At 39.5% G+C, this 27,193-nt stretch overlaps 1 protein-coding gene across 8 annotated transcripts in view; it reads left to right on the top strand.

The window, feature by feature from the left end:
* PAN3 (Poly(A) specific ribonuclease subunit PAN3) overlaps positions 1-27,193 on the top strand; it is a 257,273-nt gene that overhangs the window by 211,596 nt on the left and 18,484 nt on the right. For all 8 annotated transcript variants that reach the window (XM_067148377.2, XM_067148376.2, XM_067148373.2 and 5 more), the window contains 2 exons: positions 3,737-3,876; positions 9,789-9,992. In XM_067148377.2, the coding sequence (XP_067004478.1) occupies positions 3,737-3,876; positions 9,789-9,992 (344 nt within the window). The remainder of the gene's footprint in view (positions 1-3,736; positions 3,877-9,788; positions 9,993-27,193) is intronic.

Below are 27,193 nucleotides of genomic sequence, written 5' to 3'. Positions count from 1 at the left end.
TCTACACCAGAGACAGTGGTCTAAGTTATCTGTACCTTTGTAGATATTTTTTAATAGTTCATATCGCTTTATTTTTATACAGTGAGTTTCTCTCATCAGTTGGCCAGTTTATCTGCCTACCCCGTTAACTCATCGCTTCTCGTTACACAGCGCACTTCGCAGTTCAGGTCCGTGTTACTCCAACTGTTCTTGAGTTGTAAAGTATTACTTTGGGATATAATTCTCATAATGCCTCCACATGTGTACACGGTAGAGGAAGGGGTATTTATGTACGATAATTATGTGAAAACAGAGTCTTGCAGGGAAGTTGTTATTTATTAAAGAAACTATTTAAAATAGTTTCTTAAATAGATTTAGACAAGTCAGTACAGGTTCAATAATATACCTATTATGGTTAAGTTTATCAACAGGAAGTCTTAGGCGATACATAGGCAGACCAAGCGGAAACTCGTAAACAAATTGAGAGGAACTGGTTCTTTACTCGATAAGAAGCAAAGTGTTGGACAAGAAACCGGAGTTTCAAAGAGCTGAAGCATGGCAGGCTGTGAAAATGTTAGAATTGAAACCATAGCCTCAATTACGGAAGACAAAGTTATGCGTGTGATTCATTTTCCTGAGATGATGCCAGAAATGTGTGGATGCAGGAAGAGAACATTTCAAACATCTCCTGTCATAAGGTATGAGCTTATTTTCGTAAATGTTAATTACTAATTTTCTTAATTGTAATTATCTCATGTCATGCACGGATAAAGTGAGCGAAGTGCTGTCCTTGTTGCGGGGAGTGATGAGTCATCGGGCCTGTGATTAGTACAATTATGAGGGGCTGGTGACCTGGATTTTGGACCCCTTTGGACAACAAGCATCATCTCAGAATATGATGCATTGTGAATTGGATCCGCTGATTGTTTTTCATTTCTGGTCATTTTTTCATCATCATTCGTTTAAGATTCTAGTCAGTGGATACATTTTGGAGTTTTAATTATCATTTCATTACGTTGCACCTTGTACCATTAGGCACCGATGACCTAGCTTTTAGGCCGCTTTGAACAGCAATCATCATCATCATCATCAACTGTGTAGTGGTTTCCATATAAAGACATCAGGCCATTCAAACTCTAAAAGACAAGTTGTTTGTCAGTTGATGTGGCCATCAAGGTGAATACAGCTTTCATCTGAAAACGACATGTTGCAGAAGAAATTTGGATCCTCATACATCACAGACAACACTCAGCTGCAATACTGCAATTGGGCCTGCTCATCTCTTTCTGTTAGACACTGAGCAACGTGAATGTTCGTTGTAGACTACGCTTTGGGAATTGCAACACCTGTTGGAATATCCATGATTCTCGTTTGTGGCAAATGTTCTTGGGCGGCATGTTGTCTCCTTTCTTTGACTGATCCCGTATGATAATAATATTAATAATAATAATAATAATAATAATAATAATAATAATAATAATAATAATAATAATAATAATAATCGTATGGCCTCAGCTACCGTGTGCAGACATTTTGATTTGACGCTAGCACATTACTGCATCCGGTGTGCCATCTGGTGACGAACGAACGTACCACTTCTACTTCTATTATAACGTCTAAATTCAAACTTCATTCCTTGAGAAGCCTTTCTCGTCAACAGTCAAGATTTTCTTCTGGTGACGCAGAGCAAAGTTCTCTGCGAAACGTAAAGAATTTCACCTTATTTTCTTGACACTGCATAAGCCCAAAAGCCTATATCGTGTCTATAAGTATAGGCCGTAAAAGCATCAATGGCAACATTTTTCTCCGCTATAATTTGGTTGGGGTTTTTTTTTCCTCTTCCTCCCCCCCCCCCCCCCTCCCCCATTTTTTTCTCTCTCTGGGAAAATGGTAGTTTCATAGCTCTTTCTATCGTGCTATTATATGGTGCTTTCTTCTGTGCACCTGGGTGTATAGAGGTTTGTCTGATGGTGTTGGTGGTGTGAGTAGGTTTTCTGTATATGTCAGCAAAGGATAGTTTGTTGTCATGTTTACGTGTCAGCCAGGTAATTAAGCAAGTTCTTGTTTTTATTTTCAGTGGTAAATTTCGTATGTGAATCAGTGTTGTTCAGTTGTTCTAGTACACTATTTCCGTTATCTGTCTGTGTCTTTAATGGCAAAGATGTCATCAACATAGCGTATCCTATGCTTTATGGCACTTTTTTGTCTATAATTTTTGTTTGCTCTAAGTGGTCTATGTATATATTGGCTAATATCTTGGATGCTGATGATCCCATTGGTAGGTTAATTTGTTGGTATATTGTACTGTTGAAAACAAAATAGTTATTATTTAATGTAAACTGCAGGATTTGAATGAATTCATCAATTTCTCATCTACTTAGTTTGCTAAACTGGGTTAAGTTGTTTTTTATTATTTTGATCATATTATTAATGGGGATATTGATGTACATATTGACCGTCAAATGAATGAAGAGTATGATGTTTTGGTATATTAAAATCTTTAATTTTATTACATAATTCAGTGAAATTCTTCACAGAAATATTAATTTGTCACAGATAGTGTGTTATAGGTTGGGCTGCCTTTAAAGTTTATGGTAGGTCTTATGGGGGTGTCAGCTTTATGGATTTTTGGAATCACTTTTGATGTTGGTAATTTTGGATTCATCGTTATTAGTTTTTTAATCGTTGAATAGAAAGAGGCTGTTCTTAGTTATTGATTTTAGGTCTTTTTGTATTCTATTGGTTTGATCTTTCTTAGCTATGTTAGTTATTCTCTGTGAAAAATGTGTGCACCTTACTTGTGTAATCCTCTTTTTCCATAATTATGATTGTTTTACCTTTATCTGCTTTCATTACTATTAAATCATTGTTTTATATTTTCCTGTTAAGGGTTTTGATCTTCTTATTAGAGGGCTGATCTATGTTTAGTTTATTGATTTGATTGAAGTTAGACAACAATTTATTCTATGTTGTATCTGGGTTCGTTATAGTAGGATGGTTTATTACATGAATTCCTTGAATTTTTTAGGTTATCCCACTTTCTATCTAGTGTTTTTTTTTTCCATTTTTGACAAAATATTGTTTAATTTAATAGCGACATGTGTTTGGAATGATGTCCATTCAAGTGGCATGAGGTGAATGAGGAGTTCTAAGTGGGTCTCGTAAAATCTGCTGTTTAAGATGTATTTCTTTCTTTGTATCCAAATTCCTTTTTTTAATTTTCCGAGCTCGATAGCTGCAGCCGCTTAAGTTCGGCCAGTATCCAGTATTCGGGAGATAGTAGGTTCGAACCCCACTGTCGGCAGCTCTGAAAATGGTTTTCCGTGGTTTCCCATTTTCACACCAGGCAAATGCTGGGGCTGTACCTTAATTAAGGCCACGGCCGCTTCCTTCCCACTCCTAGCCCTTCCCTGTCCCATCGTCGCCATAAGACCTATCTGTGTCAGTGCAACGTAAAGCAACTAGCAAAAAAAGAACACCTTTTTTTAAAATTTGGTATTCACATTTTTACTAAAGATGTCTTCCTGCATTTCCAATCAAACAGTACCTCAACCTTTCCAGAGTTTATTTTGTTACTCTCTGTACATTGTCGCATATCCATAGTTCCATTTAGCGAATACAGAAATAATTATGACCGTTAATGTAATCAACGTTGGCACTTTGCTAAATCCAACCCCCTGTTGCCTTGTGTTAATATTTGATGATACGTATTGGAATGTGCAGGTTCTCAAGTGTTGATATATTATTGTGTGAGTAGCAGGAAGACCTCACCGCCCTGGGGAAGGTAGTGCTTGCCCTGGCATGTAGGTCTCTGATTGCTGTCCAGCGAGAGAACCTCCAGACTTCTATCGATCTCGTCACTCGTACATACTCGCCCGATCTTCGGAATCTCATCATGTAAGTACCAACTTTTGCTTTTGAAACTAATTCACACTCTCTTGAAACAAGCACTATTTGTAATCTAGGGTCAGATCCCGTTATCAATAGTTGTTTAAAATACAAGTTGCACTTGGCCATTCAGGTACAGTAGCACTACTCAGTGACTCCTTGGTGATTCACTTTAATGCTACATGGATTTGTATTTATTGTATTGTTCATTTATTCATTTTTATGTTGTATAGTTTAACGTAGTGTTTAGTGCAAGTCCATTTTGTCCTATCATTAGTGCGAGTCTCATGTGATGTCTATACTCGGTCCATTGACGTCCCCACCTTTCTCTACCATCTGCTATAAACAAACAGTAGAGCCTCCTCACCCACTTGCATTTGTATTCTGAATAATAAATATCCCTGGTTTCGTAACACATTCCTATACCCTGTTATAAACAGACACTACAGCGGAGATCAAACCTCTTGACAGCCTTTCAAAAGAAGTGAGAAAGTGTAAGAACTCGATCAAGTGGGGCACGAAGTTGTAGGACTTCCATCTTATCATTGCCAGTATAATCGTAGAGAACTTGTCTGGGCACAAATAAAAATTTCTAAGAAAAACACTATTTGTTAACGAATAACACTTTGAGTGCTAGACCGAAATTCATGGGATTGCCGTGTAATAGCGTGAGTTAATAACATTGAATTACTCCCTGGTGCCAAAACCTTCACAGGCTTAACCAAGCGAGTGATCACTGAAATGAAGATATATTTATCACATATCAGGTTAACTTCTTATGTACATTAGGTCAAATATTGCCACCCCATATGGAGTCGCACTTATACAGTAGTTAATGTCCCGACGCCTGTCCGTACTTACCTTTGCCTTTGCAGGGACACGTTAGCTTATTCATACTCCGTACAAAAGTACGATCCCGGATTTCAGGTTAGGAAATGTTTGTAAATGACAATCTCCCGATTTTAGGTTAGGAAATTTTCGTATAAAATTTTGTTATATAAAGCAGTGAAAATCATGTGAATTTGGTAAATTAGAATGTAAGGTGAAAGTTGGGGAACATTGAATACGTATATCATTATGTTTGTATAACTTTCATTGACGAATGAAAGGTGGACTATGCACATACTTAGATAGCCAACAGGAGGCAGGAGGAGGCTTTATACAGCTTTGAAACACACAATTATTGCGCACCCAAATGGGTTAGCACAGTTCTTGATTTCGAACAAACTTACGAACCCATATAAGGACGTGAAGTTCAAAAGCTTGACTACTCTCACGTAATACCAATATAAATGGTCCGTTATTGGACATTATAAATTTTCCAGCTAACTCATTCTTGGTTGCCAGCGTTTTGCCCTCGTGTGCTAGGGTGGGCTCATCAGTTGGTACCTAGCACACCTACCAATGCGCTGGCTAGTGCATACCGTGGAGGCCACTGCGTAGGCTAACTGGAGCCACCGGCAGTGCCAATGCACTAAGAGACTTTGTCTCATAACTAAAAATTGATGCCTGCTTGGCCATCAGATGATATAGATGTTGATTCCCATAGGGAATCTGAAATATTTGTCCTGAATGAGTAAATTTATAATACCAATATAAATGGTCCGTTATTGGACATTATAAATTTTCCAGCTAACTCATTCTTGGTTGCCAGCGTTTCGCCCTCGTGTGCTAGGGTGGGCTCATCAGTTGGTACCTAGCACACCTACCCATACGCTGGCTAGTGCATACCGTGGAGGCCACTGCGTAGGCTAACTGGAGCCATCGGCAGTGCCAATGCACTAAGAGACTTTGTCTCATAACTAAAAATTGATGCCTGCTTGGCCATCAGATGATATAGATGTTGATTCCCATAGGGAATCTGAAATATTTGTCCTGAATGAGTAAATTTATAATACCAATATAAATGGTCCGTTATTGGACATTATAAATTTTCCAGCTAACTCATTCTTGGTTGCCAGCGTTTCGCCGGTGGTTCCAGTTAGCCTACGCAGTGGCCTCCACGGTATGCACTAGCCAGCGTATTGGTAGGTGTGCTAGGTACCAACTGATGAGCCCACCCTAACACACGAGGGCGAAACGCTGGCAACCAAGAATGAGTTAGCTGGAAAATTTATAATGTCCAATAACGGACCATTTATATTGGTATTATAAATTTACTCATTCAGGACAAATATTTCAGATTCCCTATGGGAATCAACATCTATATCATACTCTCACGTATTCGAATGTGATCGCTTGGCACTCAGCGTGTCGAATTAATAACATAACTAGGGAAAAGATGAAAGGTAGTTGGAATGGAAAACCTAATTGAAGAATTGAGATGGTGTGGGCATGTAAAGAGGAGAAAAGAATACCAAAACAGATGATGAAGTTCGAGGGAAAGAGAGCGAGAGGGAGACGTAGAGCAAGGTGGATCATTCAGTGAAGAGGAGTGCAGGAGGAAGAAACCCAATCTGGACAAAATGATGGAAGAGGAATGGGGAAAGGAGAGAGGAAGGTGAAGTGCAACAAATGTCTCAACCCAGCAGGAACTGGGTAAGGTGAAAGGAGGAGGATGACCGTTAATATCTGTGTCACCATTTTTGTTCATAATGATAGAGGAGGAAACAAAGGAAAAATATGGGGACAGTGGGCTGTGTTGTAGGAAGCAAATGGACAGGAAGTACAAGCTCAAGTGAGTGTATTGGTGATTATGGGATGAAAATAAGCAACACCACCATGTTGACTAAAGGAGAAAGAGAAGACAAAGGTAATGTAGACATTGAAATTGTTGAGAGCTTGAAGTAGGAGGTGAACTTGGACCTGGAGATCAGTGAAAGAAATGCGAGGAACTTGATTTCGAAGAATAAAGTGGTGATGACATGAAATCTGGACAATGACAAAAAGGCAGTCAGTGAGATAGAGAAACAAGTATGATAGGAAAGACAAGGCAAGAAATAAGGATGGCAGGAAGGAAGAGTAAGGTACAAGTAAGGAGAATAAGAGGTAGAGCCAGACTTGATCAAGAACAGTATAATGAGGAGGAGTTGAAGAGCAGCAATGGTGGTTGCTGCCTTAACATCCCAGCATGCAGGAACTGATGACTCCATGTCATTCCAGGTAGAAGACACTTTCTCTTCTAGTGAAGTGACAGATTCTTTTTTATGTTTAGTTTTCTACTTGAACTCTGTGCACGACTCCTCTTGTAATTGAACCTCTTGATGTCAACGTCAATAAACACTTCTGAATGTATTTTTATTTCCTCTTTCAGGGTGTGCAATCTTTTGTCAGGGTCCTTAAAACTAAAGTGTAGTGAGTGACAGCGCATTGCCCAGCTCTGTCCACAGCTCAATTACCACTCCACGCTCCGTCAGTGAGTAACCATATTTACTCGTGTATTAGACCCCCCCCCCCCCCCCATTAGCTTTTCGAGACGAACAAAATTAGAAAAATAAATCTCGCATACAAGACCTCCCCCAATGTAATTCGTCAGAGAAGAACGATGATTCCGCTTCAAGGCGGGTACAAGCCTTATGCAGCTCTGATGACATCACACAAATTTGTGGATAGTTTTGTTCGTACGAACCACTCAATGAAAACACGCATCAAAGTCATGTGGTACATCTGTGTTTCATAGTTAAGAAATGTCCGCCTCCGTAGCGTAGGCCTACTGCAGCTCTGACGTCGCACAAATAGGTGAATAGTTTTGTGATCGGCCCGCGCATTCCAAGCACGCATCAGCCATGTATATATGTCTGTGTTTTGTAGTTAAGAATGTCCACCAGCGCAATGGTTATCACAATTAGCTGCCGTTCTCGGGAGCTTGAGTTCGATTACCGGTACCTTATTGCCAGAGATTTATGAATGGCAGGAGGTTGATTTGCGGTAAAAATGGTTTGTAATGCATTTCTTCTTTGTGTGTACTTGAGAGATTCACCTGGCAGGTGGCGAGTCTAATAGATCTTCAGGTTTAGGGAGTGCCTGATGATTTGTTCCCTCGTTTGCAACAAAGTGGGACTCACTCGCCAACCTCCTCGGCCACTCGCTGCTCTCGCCAGTGCTCTTTCCATCTGGTAGTTTAGCACACTTTCAACAACACGGCTTTATTCAGGAGGAGTGGCAGCTGGGAATATCACAGACCATCTCCAGAAACTCCCTTCCACTGCGGGCCTGTCTAAAAAAGAGCTTTTATCGTCTCCATAAGACCTATCTGTGTCGGTGCGACGTAAAGCCAATAGCAAAACAAAAAACAAAACAAAAAAAGAGCTGCGCCACCTCAGGATGAGGAAACAAGTTTACTTTAGTTAAGAAATATTCACAGTTGTTGCTAGGCCTATTAATATAGGCAGGCGAGATCATTAACAAAGTGACCATTTAACATCTCATAACTCGGGCCAGTATAGAGTTTTTGGGAGAGAACTGAGTTTAAAACGTGATAAAAACAAACCAATCACAATTGTTTTACTTGCCAACGTAACTAACAAATAATAATATAATATTGATTTTTTTCATGTCCCCACTTTCAACAATTTTCAGAGACGCCAAACAAAACAAACTAGGGTATGCGTTAATAAAAAAATGGGAGACAACGAACGTACGAAATTAAACATTATGATAATAAACGCATTACTGCCACTCCTGTAGATATCCATAAATGCGGCAAACTTTCCTGTTATTTATTTTTATTCATTCTGACATGGAACTTTTGGCACTATCCGAGCAATAGCATTCCTAACCTAAACAATGCGGCCTCTCTTATCTCATTTACAGCTGTTTAGGTAAATCCTGATGTGACAAATGTAGAGAACAAGCATGAAATATACCTAAAAATAAGGGTCTGGCTTTAAACAGCAGCATTTATCAAAAGAATGCTTCCAGTCACTATGTATTACATTCAGAAATAGAGCTTGTAACATACGCTAGTTATGTGGTTTGGGACACTTTTAGCAACACGGCTTTATTCAGAAGGAGTTGTTTCAGCTACACATACACCAGCTGGGAATATCAAAGACCCTCTCCAGAAACCATTTGGGAATAGCTTCACACAGTTTGGACTCTATAGTCTGGAACGAAACTATTTGTAAAAGGTTCAAAAAGACGGGACCTGAAATTTTCTCGGTCCAAATTGCAGTGCATGGCTAATGAGACGACAGTGAAGATGACGTCACTAAAATGATGACACACCGGTAGCAGGGAAGTTAGTGGCACAAGACAATTAAAATGAAAGCAGTGATCGGTTTAGTGTATGGTAGGCCTACTGCTCAACTGACAGAGACAAATGACTGGCCATTGGATTATTTTGTATCAATATTGCAAAATATTATAATATGATACTCTTGTCTCTTTTCTCTACGAGGTCGATTATGAAGAGAGACAAATCTTCATAGTGAGTTTTTACGACCTTATGCCCTTCCTGACGTCGACCTCATCAGAGGAATTACTGAGATGAAACGAATGACGTGATATGAGTAACTAAAATGGATTATATTTACTTTATATGTAGGCCTAAAAGTCGTGTTAACCATTTATTGACTTTTTATATTTAGAAATACTGCCTTCCAACGAAAATAGCCAGTATAACTCAAATACATTCATAAGTTTGTTAAAGAACAGTGTAGAATGTTTGAATGTACAATTTATAGCTCTTTATAGCCTAGATGTCATGTGTTCACTGCACAAAATTTGAGGTTATCGCATATAACCCCCCTCCCACCCAACTTTTTTTTGCTGTAAAGGTGGGAAAGAAAGGGGTCTAATACGCGAGTAAATACAGTACTTTCACTCTTGTAGGTCGCAGTTTCCACTTCTAAGGAGCTCAGCCAACAATTTGCCAGGGCTGTTGCTGCTTTAGTTTCAACAGTCTGCTCTGCAAATCTTGTGTATTTATTGAAAATAGGAGAAACAAAGGATATTCTGTAATATGTGATGTGTAATTGCAGGTACTTGTTGACTAACACCCAACAGCCTCCACCACCGAAGTGCGTCACAGACTTAATGCCCATGATTGGAGCTCGTTTCTATACCCAGCTGGATGCTGTTCAGATCCGAGCAGACATTCTGGAGAACGAAGTGGCCAAAGAATTGGAGAATGGGCGCTTGTTCAGGCTCTTGGTGAAGTTGTGTACAATCAACGAGCGGCCAGAGTAAGTATAATGTGTTCCCCAAGCCAGTAAACTTTGTAAACATTATTTCCCTGGTGAAAGGTCTTTGTTGCTCAGGGCAGTAGATACTGACCATACAAGCTGATTACAGCATGGTGGACAACCTGTAGACAGTGAGACAGATATTGGAAATGGAATTGAGTTCAGCCTAAGAATATATGATGCATTCATTGCCTGTAATAAAGCTAGCGTACAAGTGTTTTACAGGCATGGGCCAACCAAGGTGTATCAGAATTCTGTCTCAGAAATACAAGTATAGTCAAGCAAAAGAAAGGACAAAGGGAGGAGTCCAACATGCTGACCCCCATTTCTTCCAAACTTTCCACGTCAGTAGTAGAGCACAGCTTTCAGAACTTAAAATGGGAGAAGAAGCATGATGTTAATATCAATGGCAGATGATTATCTAATGTGTGATTAAAAGACATAATCATATTCTTTGTTAGATCAGCTTGTGAACTACAGCAAATTATCAAGAACTTAATTTCCAAAGCAGTTCTGTAGGCCTGACAAGGAATAATACAAAAACGAAACTAATGACCAAATGCGGGTACACAACAATGATGTACAATGTGTTTCTGAGGATGTATTACCTTTGACAGTTGGTCATCATAATGCATAAAAGGAGATAACATCTGCACAGTTAAAAAAAATTAGGGGGACATGTTTTTGAACATATGCCATGCTCTTCAAAACAATACCTCACATACAGGTATATTACCAACTAAACCTTTATCCTTTACCATTGAAGTATACAAAAGAACATCAATGCATTCACTTTCATTTTCAGAACACAAGCGGAAATATCCAAATAGAGGCGAAAACAACTGTTATGTCCTCCAGGGTGGATTTTTATCACAGTTGCAGAGCTTCAGTATGGTGTTTGTCCTCCACGAGCATTTATCACAGCTTGGCACCTACGTGGCATGCTCTGTATAAGTCGATGGAGGTCATGTTGCGACATCAGGTCCCATTCTTCAGTGAGAGCCTGTTTGAGGTCTTGGAGAGTCTGTGGTGGAACAAGACGTCCACGAACACTTCTGTCAAGTCTGTCCCACACATGCTCGATGGGATTAAGGTTGGGACTCACTGCTGTCCATTCCATCTCTTGAATGTCCAGTTCTTGCAAGACAGCTGCGCATTTAAAGATAAAAATTTCATTGTTCCGTATTGAAAGTATTAACGTTAAAAATTAAATAATTGAAAAAGAGGTACAACCTATTCAATACATAAAAGAAAGAAATGTAGTGATTACATTCTTATTTAATAGTAAATATAAATGGGACCGGTTTCGACCCTAGTCCAGGTCATCGTCAGCCGTAAAAACATGTGAAACAATGCATATGAAAAAGAAAAAGATTAAGTAAATTCTGGATCGGTATAAGATGAAACATAAATTAACGATGGGGGTAGAAATTGTGAGTCACTTAGAAGAAAACAGTACGTAATATTAAGAATGGTAGTATGGCACACGCAATGATAGACGGAAGTCTCACAATGTTTATGAATATTGGAGAACGGTCAAATGGGTCAGTTTCCACACTGTCAGGCACAAAGTCACAACACTATCAAATAATATATGAAGATCATAATTAACTTGAAGTCGCAGACGAATAGATTTGTAGAAGCAAGCTGCGCGTTACATGAGCCCTGGCATTGTTGTGCATGAGTACGAATTCAGGGCCAACACCGTATGCAGCAACCAACACATGCTGTTGTAGTATCTGCTCGATGTACCCCGCAGTGGTAAGATTACCACGGACGACGACAAGCTCCGTACAGCCATCAATACTGATGCCACCCCGTACCATCACAGAACCTTGTCTGAATCGGTCGCCTTCCTGGACAACATTTGGTATGTACTGCTCACCACGGCGTCTCCATACACCTTGACGTTCGTCACGCTGTGTCAGGGGGAATCTGGACTCGTCTGTGAACAACACAGGTCTCCATTGGCGAAGTTGCCAGTTGACGTGGGTACGGGCAAACAGAAGGTGAGCTACGCGATGTTGCTGCGTCAAACGGGGCACTCAAACAGGACGTCTGGTTCATAAGGACACTTCTCTTAACCTGTTCCTTACTGTCTGGTCAGACACCGTGACTCCAGTGACCCTCCTGAAGTCTTGTTGCAGTTCTCTGGCGGTTGCTGAACGACACTGCAATGCACAAATGGTCAGATATCAGTCATCCTGTGAGGTTGTCATGCGTCCCTGACCTTGTTCAACCCTCCTTGTGAACTGGCCTGTCTCATTGTAGCGATTCCACAAGCGATGAATAGCTGATGGAGAGACATCCACAGCAACACGACGAAAAATCCATCCTTCCTAGATCAAAGTGATGGCCCTTGCGACTTGAACCTCCTTAAGATGTCTCGTGGGATGTGTTGGTTGATGTACAATGTGCTTAAATGACCGCAGTAGTCTGTGTACCTCACGACGACACACGGATGCACCGCTATTCACTTTGTTTTGAGAGGTCACCTGACAGTTTAATGCATGGCTATGCCTATGGATGGAGTATAACGTTTTGACACACACTGAGTAGCTAAGGTCTCAAGGTATGCTGTATTGCCATTGAAACCCAATCTACCAAATTAACGTTCACATACCAGACGTTACAAAACATGCTTCCTCTAATTTTTTTTAACTTGTACTTGGAGGGTATTCTGGTGTCTTAAGTCGATCCTGTTGAAACTGTAAACTCAGATTTGAAGCGCAGAAAACTTGCATATCTCCAGTTTTACAAACGTTATCACTGACAATGGTCAACCATTATAGTCTGACATCGTCGGAGACAAAGTACCGAATGAAATATTCTACATATACCTCCAACATAGCAGAAGGAGCACATGTGATGAGACTGCAGCAATCAAGATGGCCACTCGCAGCCACCTAGTTGGTCAGACATGTCAGTGAATATGGCAGGTAAACAGAGGTCAAGGAGAGCCAGTAGTGAAAAGATCTTGGCACAATTGTTCTTCTGACTGAAATATTGAATAAGCAATTGCTTGTGAGTGACTCCTTTTGGACACTCCCTAGAGGCCTTTGCCCTACAAGGGACACTTCATTCACTGTAAAAGATTTTACACATTGCTCAATTGAGAATTGTCTGATGTGGAATCATTTTGAGCTGGAAGATTTGTGAAAGTATTTCTGGGATGTCACAAAGAGAATGAAGTGAAGGACTTCATACACAGGGAACAAAGAAGAGAATATTGAGGAATTCCTGGAGAAACTAGAAAAGGAGATTTTTTTTCCCCCAATTTGCTTTACATCGTACCGACACAGATAGGTCTTATGGTGATGATGGGATAGGAAAGGCCTAGGAGTGGGGAGGAAGCGGCTGTGGTGTTAAAATGGGAAAGCACGGAAATCCATTTTCAGGGCTGCCCCATCTCCTGGATGCAAGCTCACAGCTGCATGGCCAACTCGCGTGGTAAAAGGAGATCTGATGTGGAAGCGATTATAATGGGCGACTTCAATGGACATGTAAGATATAAAAGACAAGGAAATGAAGAAGTAATCAGACCATATGGTTATGGGAAAAGGAATGAAGGACAGAAACTACCTGAATTTTGTGAGAAGAATTGAATGATGGTGGGCAACACATGGTTTTGGAAGAAAAACAGCAAGAAAATTACAAGATATGGCTGGGGTGATAGAAGAATAAAGTCAGTAATTGATTACTTTCTGATGGAAAGGACAAATCACACACAGTTGATGGATGTAACAGCTTTACTAGGAGAAGCTTCGATTGAAATCATAGAGTTGTGACAGAAAAAGTGAGAGTAGGGAAAATGGAAAAATTAAAGTATATTAGATATAGTGAAATAAAAGTGTAGAAATTAAAAGATAAAAATGTACAGGAAGTATTTCTGGAGAGACTGAAACATCACATTCCAGTTACTCACGTAGGAAATATGGAAGATGAATGGCCCCAACCTCAAAGGGGCATTTTGTAAGTGGGGCAGGATGTATCTGTGGTAGAACATCAACAAGAGTGAATGAAAAGGAGACACCATAGTATAATGAGAAGGTGAGAGAAACATTGAAAGGAAGGAAAGCATGACAAGAATGCAATAGAAATGAAAAAGAAGAAACCAGAAGGAAGAGTCTTGATAATAAAAGGAAATGTAAGAAATTGGTAAGAGAGGAAAAAGTTAGGAAGAATTTACACAAAAGATGGAAACAGATGGAGCTGGCAGTAAAAGAATGGTGTATGGAATTATATGGAAAGAAAGAGTTTATACAAAGCTAATGAAAGAGGAAGGTGCAGAGTTGAGAGCACATCCGGAAGAAATGATGAGAAGGTGGAAGGAGTATTTTCAAATCAAAATCAAAATCTCTTTATTTGCAAATGAGGTGTCTACCTCGGTGGCAAATGGTACACTAAAATACATTATTGTCAAGCACTAAATATTAAATTACCAAGAGAAGAAAATTTTTCCTATAATACAATATTATACAATTTACGCTAACAATGTTTTCTATTAACACACAGCTCATCCTTAATAAATTTATATTGTTTACAAAATTCTAATTATAATATCTCCTGTACTACTTACAAATATAGTCAACTGATATACAGTATGTGGAATTGCTTCAAATGATACTATAAAACTGGTATAACATTAATATTTACATTGCATTTATTTATTTACTTTTTTTTTTTTTTACCCGTTCTGGATCCTAAGTAGCATAACGACCTGCTACGTCTTAACCAGAGCCCCTTTTGCCACCACTTTTCAGAGTTCCTGAAGGGCCTTCACAGCTACCGTAGCGGTCCCAGGGCCCTCGAAGTCCCCACTGTACTTCACCCCTACAGGCAGTCTCCTACTTTGGCTGTCCAAACTCCGTAGACCAGGGGATGGAATTAATTTATTCACACACATTTTTTTTTTTATTTACAATAACCTGCACCGGTCGAATGCCCTCTAACACTTCATTTATTTTCTCTGTTGCTGTTTATTCTCTTCTTGAATATCTGTACAGATTTTGGAAAAGGATCAAACTCTACCGCTGGTAAACTGTTCCACTCCTTCACACCCTTCCCAATGAATGAAAATTTACCCCAATCGCTTCTGCTAAAATTCCTTCTAATTTTATTTTTGTGGTCAGTCCTGCCGATATAATTATTTTCCAACTGAAGCCTCTCACGGATATCTCCCCATGCTTCTTCTCCTGTATAGGCTCTATATAATCCTGTAAGTCTAGTTTTCTCCCTTCTCTTACTTAAAGTTTCCCACCCAAGTTCCTTTAACATTTCTGATACACTACTCTTTCTCCTGAAATCCCCTGTTACAAATCTTGCTGCTTTCCTCTGCACACTATCTATTTCTTTTATTAGGTATTCTTGGTGAGGATCCCAAACACTGTTTGCATATTCCAATAATGGACGAACCATACTCAAGTAACTTTTTTCTTTTAATTCTTTGTTGCATCCTTTAAGTAGCCTCATTATGACATGTAATGATCTGTATGCTTTCCCAACAATGTCATCAATATGACCCTTCCAGTGCAGATTACTTTCAAATCTCACACCTAAGTATTTGCACTTGCCTTCTTTTGGGATAACTACCTCATCCAAAGTATATTCAAATTCAGTTTTAAAGCTCCTGTTTGTAAAAGTTGTAACAGTTGATTTGCCTCCATTAACCTTCATATTATTTTCTTCAACCCATTGTTGGATACTTTCAAGGTCCCTTTGTAATTCTGAACAATCCTCAATGTTGTTTATTTCTCTATAAACAATTATGTCATCTGCATACAATCTTATTTTTGATGTTATATTGTTCCCTAAATCATTTGCGTATATTAAGAAAAGTAACGGACCGATTATACTACCCTGTGCAATTCCCTTCCAAACTTTCTCTTCCTGCGATACATTATTTCCTACTTTGACTTTCTGAACCCTTGAATTTAGAAATGCTTTTATCCAACGTGTAACCCTTACGTCCAATCCTATTCCCTCCAATTTCTTTAATAATATTCCATGTTCCACTCTATCAAAGGCTTTGGAAAGATCTATGGCTATGCAATCTAACTGACCTCCTGAATCCAACTGATCTGATATGTCCTGCTGAAATCCCACCAGTTGTGCCTCACAAGAAAATTTCTTTCTAAATCCATACTGGCTCCTCATGAACCAATTTTTATCATCACATATCCCTCTGATGTACTTCGATATTAAACTCTCCAGAATTTTACAAACTATACTGGTCAGGCTGATTGGTCTGTAGTTCTCTGGTTTCCTTTTATCACCCTTTCCTTTATAAATTGGTATTATTATAGATTCCTTCCATTCCTTTGGTATTACACTATTATTTATGACATAGTCAAAGAGAAATTTTAAATAAGGCACTATGTACCACCCCATTGTCTTTAATACCTCCCCAGTAATTTGATCACTTCCTGCAGCTTTTCCTTGCTGAAGCAGTTGGATTTCTCTGAAAATATCTTCGTTTGTGAATGAGAAGCTTCTTGTTTCCTTCTGTCTCTCTCCCTCTCTATCTTCTGTTTCGGTTTCCAACTCTTGACAATCATCTACTGAATCTCTAAATTCCCTACTAAATAGGTTTGCTTTCTCAGTATCTGTTAAATAGTGTTCACCCCCTTCTCCCACCATTGTAGGAATTTGGACTCCTTTTCCTTTTTGATTCCTGATATATGAATACAGCTTTTTCCATTTCCCTTTGTGGTCATTACCCTCTTGAAGTATGCCATTCATATAATTTTCTTTTGCTTCCTTTTTCACTCTATTCAGTTCCCTCATTAGCTGTTTTCTAGTTTCTCTACTCTCCCTACCCTCTTTGATTTTCCTGTTTACTATTCTACATTTTTTTTTAATTTTCTTATTTCCCTTGTATAATAAACAGGGTCTGAGGTCATTTTACCCTTCTTAACAGGTACAAATCTCTTCTCTCCTTCCCAAATAATTCCTTTAAATTTAGCCCAAAGTGTATCCACGTTACTCCCTTCACTTATCCAACAACTGAATTGTGATTTAAGGTAAGTCCCAAATTCATCAACTTTAGTTTTTCTGTACAATTTCTTGTCTTGTGTAACCCTCTTATTAAGCCTTTTTGGTACGAGTCCTACATCCATTATTACAGCCTTATGGTCTCCTATTCCTTCAATTACCTCAGTTTTATCAACAATTTCCCATGGTTTAACCAAGAATACATCTAGTAAGTTATTGAGACGAGTCGGTTCTTGTACTACTTGTGTAAATCCTCCCTCCCAAATTAACTTATTTGCCAGTTTCTGTTCATGGGCTTCACTTGCAGCTCCTTTCCATTCAACTTCAGGCAAATTTAGATCTCCCCCCATTATTACCATATCATTATTATTGTTTTTATGAGTATAATCTATTATTTTTTCAAAGATTTCCATGTCTCTTTCCTCTCTTCCAGGCCTGTATGTTCCTATAATTCCCACCTCCTTCATATTATCACAAACTAATTTTATCCCTAATATTTCATCCCTTTCATCGGTAAACCATTCATGTGAACAGTAAGTTTCCTTCACCAGAATAAACACCCCCCCCTCCCTTTTTATCTCCTCGGTCTCTACGATAGACTGTGTACCCTTCTGGAAATACTTCTCTATTACCCACCCCTTCTTTCAACCACGATTCCACTCCTATCACCACATCAGTCTCATAAGATTCCATCAATGTACCGAATTTTAATTGTTTATTTACTACACTTTGACAGTTTACCAAGAGCAGTCTCAGACCCCCTTCCTCCCTAAAACTTGACTGTTGCAATTGGGTAACTTGAAATTCCTTACTATCCTGAGTTTCTTTTTCTAGTTGACTGAGCCAGCTTGAAGGACAGCTGGCTCTTTCTACTAGTTTTCCTGGTCAGTATTATAACTCAAGGGAGTTGCCTGTTTTACAGTACATATCTTAAGATTAATAAAATCTAGAACAATATTTGCTATCTTTCGTTTACCTGAATTGTTTAGATGGAGGCCATGTTTTGTATAACAGTATCTCTCAAAACTGCTGCATTCAATAACCTGAGTATTCCGAAAATGTTTACAAATTTTAACAATATCTGTATTGACCTTGTCCACTTCAATATTCACACACGAGTCTCTACTCAAATCATGCCTGTGGGGCACGTTCACTACAAAAACGTTAGTGTGGGTCAGCTTCCCTAGTGTATGTTTAAGTTGTGATCTTACATTCTTGGCGTCGTCGCGAGCTACGTCGTTCGTCCCACCGATGATAAGCACTGCATCGCCGCTCCCGAAGTTCCTAGTTGCTGCTTCTACGTTTTCCACAACACTGCTGATAGAAGCTCCTGGATATATTTCTCCGGTTGCTGCTATATTCTCGTCGTTAATCACTCCCGCAATTCCCCTTCCTTGGCTATCACCAAACACAGCTACCTTCGCTGATTTAGGCCTAACTGGGTCTTGAATCTGAATTCTAGGCCTAAATTTTAAACTCGGCACGGCAACGGATCGCGATGATTTGGTTTCACGCGCGCGATCACTTTCTTCCAGGATTAAATTATTTAGGGCAGAAAACCTATTTCTAATGTTTATTTCCGGAAATTCAGTTGTAGATTTCTTCTTAGCCGGCCATCCACGAACTACTTGACACCACGTGCTCGAGTTTGTTACTTGTACCGGTATATCACTCGAAGAATGGTCAGTCCCAAATTCTAGCGATCGCAGTCTATCTTTTAATTCTTGATTTTCAACTTTAAGAGTCTCATTGTCCTTTTTTAGAATGTTTATAATTTCTAATGCACTTTTATATTCCTCATCGACTGTTTTCGGTGCTTCGTCAACGCCGTCCCCAACAACAACATTCCGAACACACTGCTCACAAATCCAGTCAACATTTTCATTAGTTTTTAGGTCTCTAGGGCAATTTCCGCACTTATAATGCCACCATCGATCACATGAATCACACAACATACCATTTTTCACTAATTTTCGACATTTTCTGCACTTTTCATCACATTTTGCGGTTAATTTACTCGGAGAATAAAACACTACGTCGTCATTACCGGGCGCCATTTTGAAAAAAAAAACATGGACATGTATTTTGACGAACTGCTGAATGTGAGAAATTGTACAGAGGAGATGGTAGTAATACGGTATGACGACTCAACAGTAGAAAATGATATACCAATGTTAGAGGTGGGATTAGCAGTCTGTAGAATGAAAATGGCGAAGGCACTGGGAATGGATGAAATTAGTGTGGAAATGGTAAAGGCTGCTGGACCTGTTGGACTGCAATGGGTGTACAGATTGCTGAAGTGCATATATAAGCAGAAATGTGTGCCAAAACATGTGTGATAACTACAGTAGAACCTTGATAATTCAAAATTGGTTAATTCAAAATCCCGCCTAATTCGAAGAAGCTCTCGTTCCCAGAAACATGAGTTACGGTTTTGCATGTTACTTAAATTATTTACTTCGAAATACAGATAATTCATCATTTGAAGAACAATGTCGGTCCCATTACCAAAATTCAGACTTTTAATTCAAAACTGCCTTTACATTAAAAAAAAAAGTTATATAGAGTGATTTAAATTCAGAATTTGTCTGCATCATGATAGAATGAGTCTTCCGGAACATACAGTAGTAGTTTTCCACGCTTTCATTCACTTCGGTGTGTCAACAGTGTACTTCATATTTGCTAAGTTAGAGTGAAATCATAATTCTTTTGTATTCAATGTTTTTAAGGAATGCCACAATATCACATAGCAGGCAGTGTGCGGGGAAGCAGAATCTGTGAACACTGGTGATGCCAACAGTTGGCGAAAAAGTGTGGCTCCTATAATTACCGTATTTCACGGCATAATCGCCGCCACCGCGTAATCGTCGCATCCTTTATTTTCAATACAAAAATCGGACTTTAAACCTTTAATTACATAATCGTCGCACGTCCAAATTTTGTTCACTAATCTGGTTAAAAAGGTAAATGGAACTGCAACGTAAGTTGCACATGAATGCGCAATTTAAATACGTGTATGGTTTATGGGCAATTTGGCAACACAGTCACGTTTACGACATGTTGCACAACGTATAAATAAATAATACCGGTATATGTACGACGCATGGCTTACCGGTAGACTATCGGCAGTTTGACAACGTGGTCGCGAGACAGTGTACTATTTATTCACCACCTACATATGAGTTCCCATTTGAAATACGTAAGGCTGTAAGTTATCGCTTATCGGCAATGTCGCCAGGAAATACCGGCTAGGTAAGTTGAATGGACCTCGAACCAGCCCTCAGATACAGGTAAAATTCCCTGACCCGGCTGTGAATTGAACCCGAGGTCTCCGTGTAAGAGGCAAGCACGCTACCCCTACACCATGGGGCCGGCTCCTGTGTTATTGCGCACGAAGTGAAATCCAAGACGATAACGCAGATTTCCACGGAATTATTCAGCCGAATTATTTACGATGTCTCAGTTGTCATCGCTAGACTCTTATCTTACTACTACGTCATAAGTGTCCGGGCATGGGATGAAAACTTTTATCCAAGCAGTCAAGATAATTATTATCCAGTGCTATTAAAGTTTTATTTTATAAACTCTTCAGTAATGTAATGTAAAATCATCAATAACTGGGAAGAAATATTAACCTAATTACCGTATGTTTAAAAGAAATTGAAAAAAATGAATGTTTGTTACTGACGTCTCGGAATACAGTCAACTATACAGTAGATCTACACCGCGCTAGCTAGAGCTCCGGTTTGCGAGCTTTGCGCAAGCGCAGTAGTGTGTCGCAACCAACGAGCTAAACTGATAAATTGTTGCATGCTTCCTTGCTGCCTAACAGTATTGGCTGCTCTGGAATGGACAGATCACAGATGCATTTATTTGTTTCAGATTTACGTGATTACTGTAGACATGTGTGCGTGAGAATTTAAGTTTTTAATTTGTGTTTTGGGTGTTTGCAGAAATAATTTGTTTTAATAGTGAACAATTACGGAAAGTCATTTATATCGCAAAACATTAACGTGTGAAGCATTTATGAGCGATTATGGGTAAATATAGAAACTATTCTGCGGGCTTCAAGCTAAGCGTAATTGCCTTTGCTGAACAGCACGGGAACAGAGCTGCAGAAAGAAAATTTTCTGTGAGTGAAAAGTTGGTGCGTGACTGGCGGAAAGTAAAAAAACAAGCTAAAAAGCACAAACCCTTCTAGACGCGCGTTTAGAGGTCCTAAAACAGGGAAGTTTCCTATAATTGACGAAGAAGTGTTTAGGTACGTCAGTGAAATACGTAACAATGGCTGCAGTGTATCATATGAAATGTTACAAATTAAGGGACAAGAGGTAGCGCGCAAACACAACATACCGGTAACTCAATTTAAGGCGACTCGTGGGTGGATTAAGGGGTTCATGCGACGACACAATCTGTCAGTGCGAAGGAGAACAACACTAAGCCAAAAGTTGCCTGCTGATTACACGGACAAGATTGTAAATTTTCACCGATTTGTCATACGTTTGCGCAAGGAAACTTCGTACTTGCTTTCTCAAATCGGTAATGCCGATCGGACTCCAATCTTTTTTGATATGCCTCGCAACAGCACTATTGCGCTAAAAGGATCACGGAGTGTATTAATGAAAACCAGCGGTAGTGAGAAGTTGCGATGCACAGCAATGCTAGCCATTACAGCTGACGGGAGAAAGTTGCCGCCTTACATCATTTTCAAGAGGAAAACGATGCCTAAGAATATACGGTACGAGTGCAACCAAAGGGTTGGATGGACGTAGAACTCATGCTGGACTGGGTTAAAACTGTGTGGAATAGAAGACCTGGTGCACTACTAAAACAACCAGCTCTGCTTGTTTTAGATAGTTTCCGAGGTCACCTCGTGAACGAAGTGAAGCAAATTCTCACTACAAATAAGACACGACAGATAGTCATTCCTGGTGGCCTAACATCTGCTTTGCAGCCACTAGACGTATGTGTTAATAAACCCTTTAAAGACCACTTACGTCGATTTTACAACGAGTGGATGATGAGCGGCGATCAGCAATTGACGCCCGCCGGAAATGTCAGGCGTCCACCCTTGGACCTGTTATGCTCGTGGGTGAAGAAGAGTTGGGATCTTATACCACCTGAACTAGTCTCCAAGAGCTTCAAAAGGACTGGGATTTCGAATGCACTAGACGGTTCCGAAGTTGACGCAGTGTGGCAGGGAGATGAAAAATCGGATACTGGTATTAACAGAGGCGAGGACGGCGCATCAGATAGCGAAACCTGCGATAGCGACACCGAAGATTTGGAATAAATTGCGTACCGGTAAGTCCGCATTTCACAACAAAGCGATAATTTTTTGCAAGTGTAATATTTTAACTTTAATACCCAAATTAATGACAAATTAACTTAATACGTTCATTTTTATTTTCAGGTTGGAAAAACGTTCGCCGAATTGTTGCGAAAAATTATGAATTTTGTTTTAGACTATTTTAATTATTTTGATGTATAAACGCGAGTATTACGTGCATCTTAAATTTGTATCAAATACAATTTAGTTATAAATACATTTTTGAGTAATACAAATACTGGTGTTAAATATTCATCGTATAATGGTCGCACCCTACAATTTTTTCGAAAATTTTGGTATAAAAAGTGCGACGATTATGCCGTGAAATACGGTAATTCATATGCACCAAACAATGTTTTCAATGCCGATGAAACTGTATTGTTTTTTTAATGCCAAGCCCAAACAGACTTATGGTTTTAAAGGAGACAAGGGTGGGGGCCGTTGTACTGTGTTGCAATGCACACGGAAGCGAGAGACTTCCTCCCCTCGTCATAGGAAAGTTTGATAAGTAGAGGTGCCAACTATTACGGATTGTCCATAATCATAACGGATTTCACGTCACGATTATGGAATTACGGTCAAAGGGAAATTATTACAGAAAAGCTGACATTATCAGGGAAAAATAATTTTCTATGAAAAAAAAAATACGGAAAAATGCTCCATAGGATTGAACATTTCTCCTAAAACGTCCTTGTTTCAATGCTTGCCAACTGGCAATGATACTTATTCGATTGTGACTTCCTTTTGCTACCCATAAGCGTTGTAAAATTCATTGCGATTGAAGGAGCTCAGGCGCTGCTCTTCTGCGGTATAAATCCTTCAGTAATGTTGTATTCGTTGTGTTAAGTGTACATGACAGTTGACAGAGAGATTAAGAAAGAAGTGAGACCTACATTAAGCACACCTCACTGGAGTCACTTATGGTTCAGAAGACAAAAGTCTCATCAACTACACTGAAAAGCAGCTACTGCATGAGAAACAAGCTAGAAGGAATGTTTTATCACAGAACTAACAGGTAGTATCCAAATATTATTGTGTAATATGATATACATTGTTTCGAATAGTTTGCTAGAGGGAAGGGGCAAAAGGGGTGTCATTATCAAGAAAGGAGGAGCATGCTTTGGACTTGAAATTTTTCTTGGGGATGGAGGTCGATTACTGATAATCCACTTCAAAGGTTGGCACCTCTGGAAAAGCCACGATGTTTTAAGGGCGTCGGGCACTTTCCGTGCAAGTACAAGGCATCTAAAAAATGCAAATCTAAGTGCATTATTTGAATAATGTAAATGCACCTTGTTGGATACATTTCGGAAATTGTTTTTTTCCATGGCATTTGAAAGTTTTAAACTGTGTATCAAGGTGATTGCATGCATTAATGGGTCTTAGAAAACTTTGTACTGCAGCGAGGGTTAGCATTTTTGAATTACGAGAGAATGCCATAGTGGGAAATCGTACAAGGATAGAGTCACTGTACCGTGTTGTAATGCAGACAGAAGTGAGAGACATTTCCCCTCGTCATAGGAAAGTACGATAAGCCACGATGTTTTAACACTTTGAAGACGATGTCACCCCACGTGGGATGACGGACCCTCATACAAAATATAGTACGTCACCCCTCATGGGGTGACACAGCAGTGTGTCCAGGCCTTTCAACTTTAGGCTGTCGCGCGAAACTAGCGCTACCATTCACTGTTGTATTGCATATGGGGTGACATACGCAACCATCAGAATTCAATTATTAATGGCAAGGAAAATGTTGTGGATTGTAGTCTATTATTGCTTTATTCTTACATACTGGTTGAGATTTAGCACTCAGATGAAATTGTAAACCGGGGCTACGTGTGAATAAAAAAATGTTTCTGCAAACCTGGGAATGTTCCCCAGTAATTGTCACTGGCTGTTGATTCGGTTGAATCATTGCCCGATGCAGCACCGGAATCTTTGCTAGTGTCCTCACTACACAAACTACTGTTGAATTCTGATTCAGAAAAGGTGGCATCACATTGCAAATCCTAAATGTCAACATCTCTTGAATCAACACTCGAACCCTTTTCAGGTTGTTCTTCTATCTCTCTATCGGTAATCATGGCTTGCTCAACACAGAAACACATAACATGAATTAATTTCTTGTCACAAAACTGCGCATTACAAGAAACTCGTTGAAAGGCGCGTAAATCAACAGCTCACAGTACAGAGCACAGTGTTCCACAACAACAAAGGTAAAAAGGCCGTCACCCCTGTAGGGGTGACATGCGCTTTCTCTGTTGCGTAGTCAACCTAATAACCATATGTCACCCCAATTGGGGGACACAAAAATAGTAACTTTGAACATAAAATATGTCTTTGATTATCATCTACGAATGAAATTACGAACATCCGTAGCCCACAACAACCTGAAAAATGTATACTGCATTTCAGCAGTTTACCACGGAAAAGGCAAATGTACACGTCGACGCTAAAGTGTTAAGGGAATCGGATACTTTGCGTGCAAGTACAGGGCATCTAAAATGCATACATGCATGTAATCCAATGAATAAAGCACTTGGACAAGGGAGCCAGCATAGATTTCTTCTCGTCTTTGAATCATGCTTCCTCTTTTTTCTGTTGCGGAGGTTATGTTTGTCAGTGAGTTATCCAAGTACAATATTTGAATTCTGTATAAATCCACCTTGTTGGATATCTTTTGGAAACAGTTTTTTTTTTCATGGCATTTGAAAGATTTAAACTGTGAATCAAGGTTAACTGCTTGTAGTAGAACGGGTCTTAGAATATTTTGTGATGCGGCAATTGGTATTTCTGAATTACGAGTTGGTGGTTAATTCGAAGTACGATTGTTTGCATCTCAATGACTTTGAATTAACGAGGTTTTACTATATACAGTAGAACCTCAATTTTATGTTCCCGGAAACTACTTTTTCCCGTATTCTTCATTCAAATTACGTGGTCCCGCGAGCATCCTAATTAAATCACGTTGTAAAAGTCCCGCATTATCCGTTCCTCGAAGAAACTATTTCCCGGATCAACCGTCCAGAAATTTCAGTCCCATCAACGCTAAATCCTCGATCACACGTTTTTCAAGAAACTGTATCTTATGAAAGGACGGCTACGGCATACTTACAGATCTTGGTGTTGACGTCCCATCATTGTGGTAATTTGAAGAAATACTGTACTGGTAAAGCGATCGGCAGTGAACTTGCATAAAGGATCATCTTAGCATCGCATTCGGGTAGTATTGTTTACAGAATCCTCGGAAATCATGAAGCAGAGAGTGTCCACGACAATTGTAAGAAGACAGAGTGCATTTCGACAGCTCTATTTGAAGACGGAACGAGTTTCGTCAAATGTCCGTACTTGCAAAAGTATTACTTTTTTCGAGTGTGTCGTCGAACAGGTTTTCGGCATTTCCCTCACGGCACTGTATAGTCACTGGGCTTTCAGGCAGCAATCGAAGCTGCTCCTTCTTATGTAACACATATTTAGTATTTTAATATTATCGTATACGATTAGCCTATGTTATCGAGACCAGAACTGATGTTGCACCTTACATAGATAAAGCCATGGGAGGTTTTGGGATTGCTTATTACTGTTTTCGTCCTAACATAAGACTGGGAATTTCACGTTTTTGTGTTAAAATATTATAAAAGCCGGAGTCGTTTTATTTGTGCACGTTACATTCAAAAACTTCGTATCATTTCGCACTCGTACCGACTTGTACAGCGAGTGCACTTTCCAGCTGAGCTCAAGGTCGCGAATAATCGTAATTTTGGAAGTGTGAATGATATTTTTTCTCTTTCCAATTTGATTGTAATTACTGACGGGCAGAACTAAATTTAATGCATTCGAGAACTTGAGGATTGATACTTTCGAAACCATATTCTCGAGTTCAACATAACCTTTAAAAGTCAATGTAGACCTAATTTACTGGGTACAAGATTTCCATAAACTGACTAGGAACAGCATACCGGTGACCCAATTACAATGGAAGATTTTAAAAAATAAGGATTTTGCCATCATGTTGGAGGCTTTTGTACCGAATGTGCTTTATTTTATTAGATTAAAGAATGGAAAAACTACTTGTGGTCAATTGTTGTTTGGCATGGTGTTACGGGTATTAGATGTTTCAAACAGTTTGGCTGATTAAAGTTGCTGAACTGAAAGAAGTTTTCAAAGGAATATGACGAAGTTTTCAGAGGAAACTGGCGAGGTTTCCCCGCTAAACTGAGTGTAAAGTTTCAAGATTTTTAAGTCACGTACCGGTAATTTGAAGCCAGCCCCGCGGTCTAACTTGCCTGCCTCTCACCCGGAGGGCCCGGGTTCGATTACTGGCCAGGTCAGGCATTTTTACCTGGATATGAGGGCTGGTTCCAGATTCAGTCATTCTACGATTACCTTTAATTGAGGAGATATTTAATGGTGATATGGGGACCCCGGTCTAGAGACCCAGGAATAACGGCCGAGAGGATTCGTCTCACTGACCATGCGTCACCTCGTAATCTGCAGGCCTTCAGACCGAGGGCAGTCGCTTGGTAGGCGGAAGGCCCATTGGGGCTGTAGTTTGGTTTGGTTTAGGGGTGTTTGAGATTATAAGTATACACATTTCATTTTGATGATGTTTAACCAAATTGTTTGATGGTTCATTCAATCCCGGATCTTCCGTTTTCCCGCATTGAATTTTTTTTTTTTTTTTTTTTTTTTTTCCGTGGACCCTCCAAAAACGGAGAATTGAGGTTCCACTGTAGATGAACCACACTCTTCTCACAAGTGACAAAAATACTGGAAAGAATATTAGAGAAGAGAATGAGAAGGAAAGTAAGGAGAGTTAATTGAAAAGATGAAGTTCTACAGCATGAGTCAGTTAATGGAAAAGAGTTGTGAATAT

Source organism: Anabrus simplex, chromosome 5 (genome assembly GCF_040414725.1).
Source record: "Anabrus simplex isolate iqAnaSimp1 chromosome 5, ASM4041472v1, whole genome shotgun sequence".
Lineage (NCBI taxonomy): Eukaryota > Metazoa > Arthropoda > Insecta > Orthoptera > Tettigoniidae > Anabrus > Anabrus simplex.
Note: the sequence above shows the minus strand (reverse complement) of the source record. Positions and strands in the feature narration are given on the sequence as shown.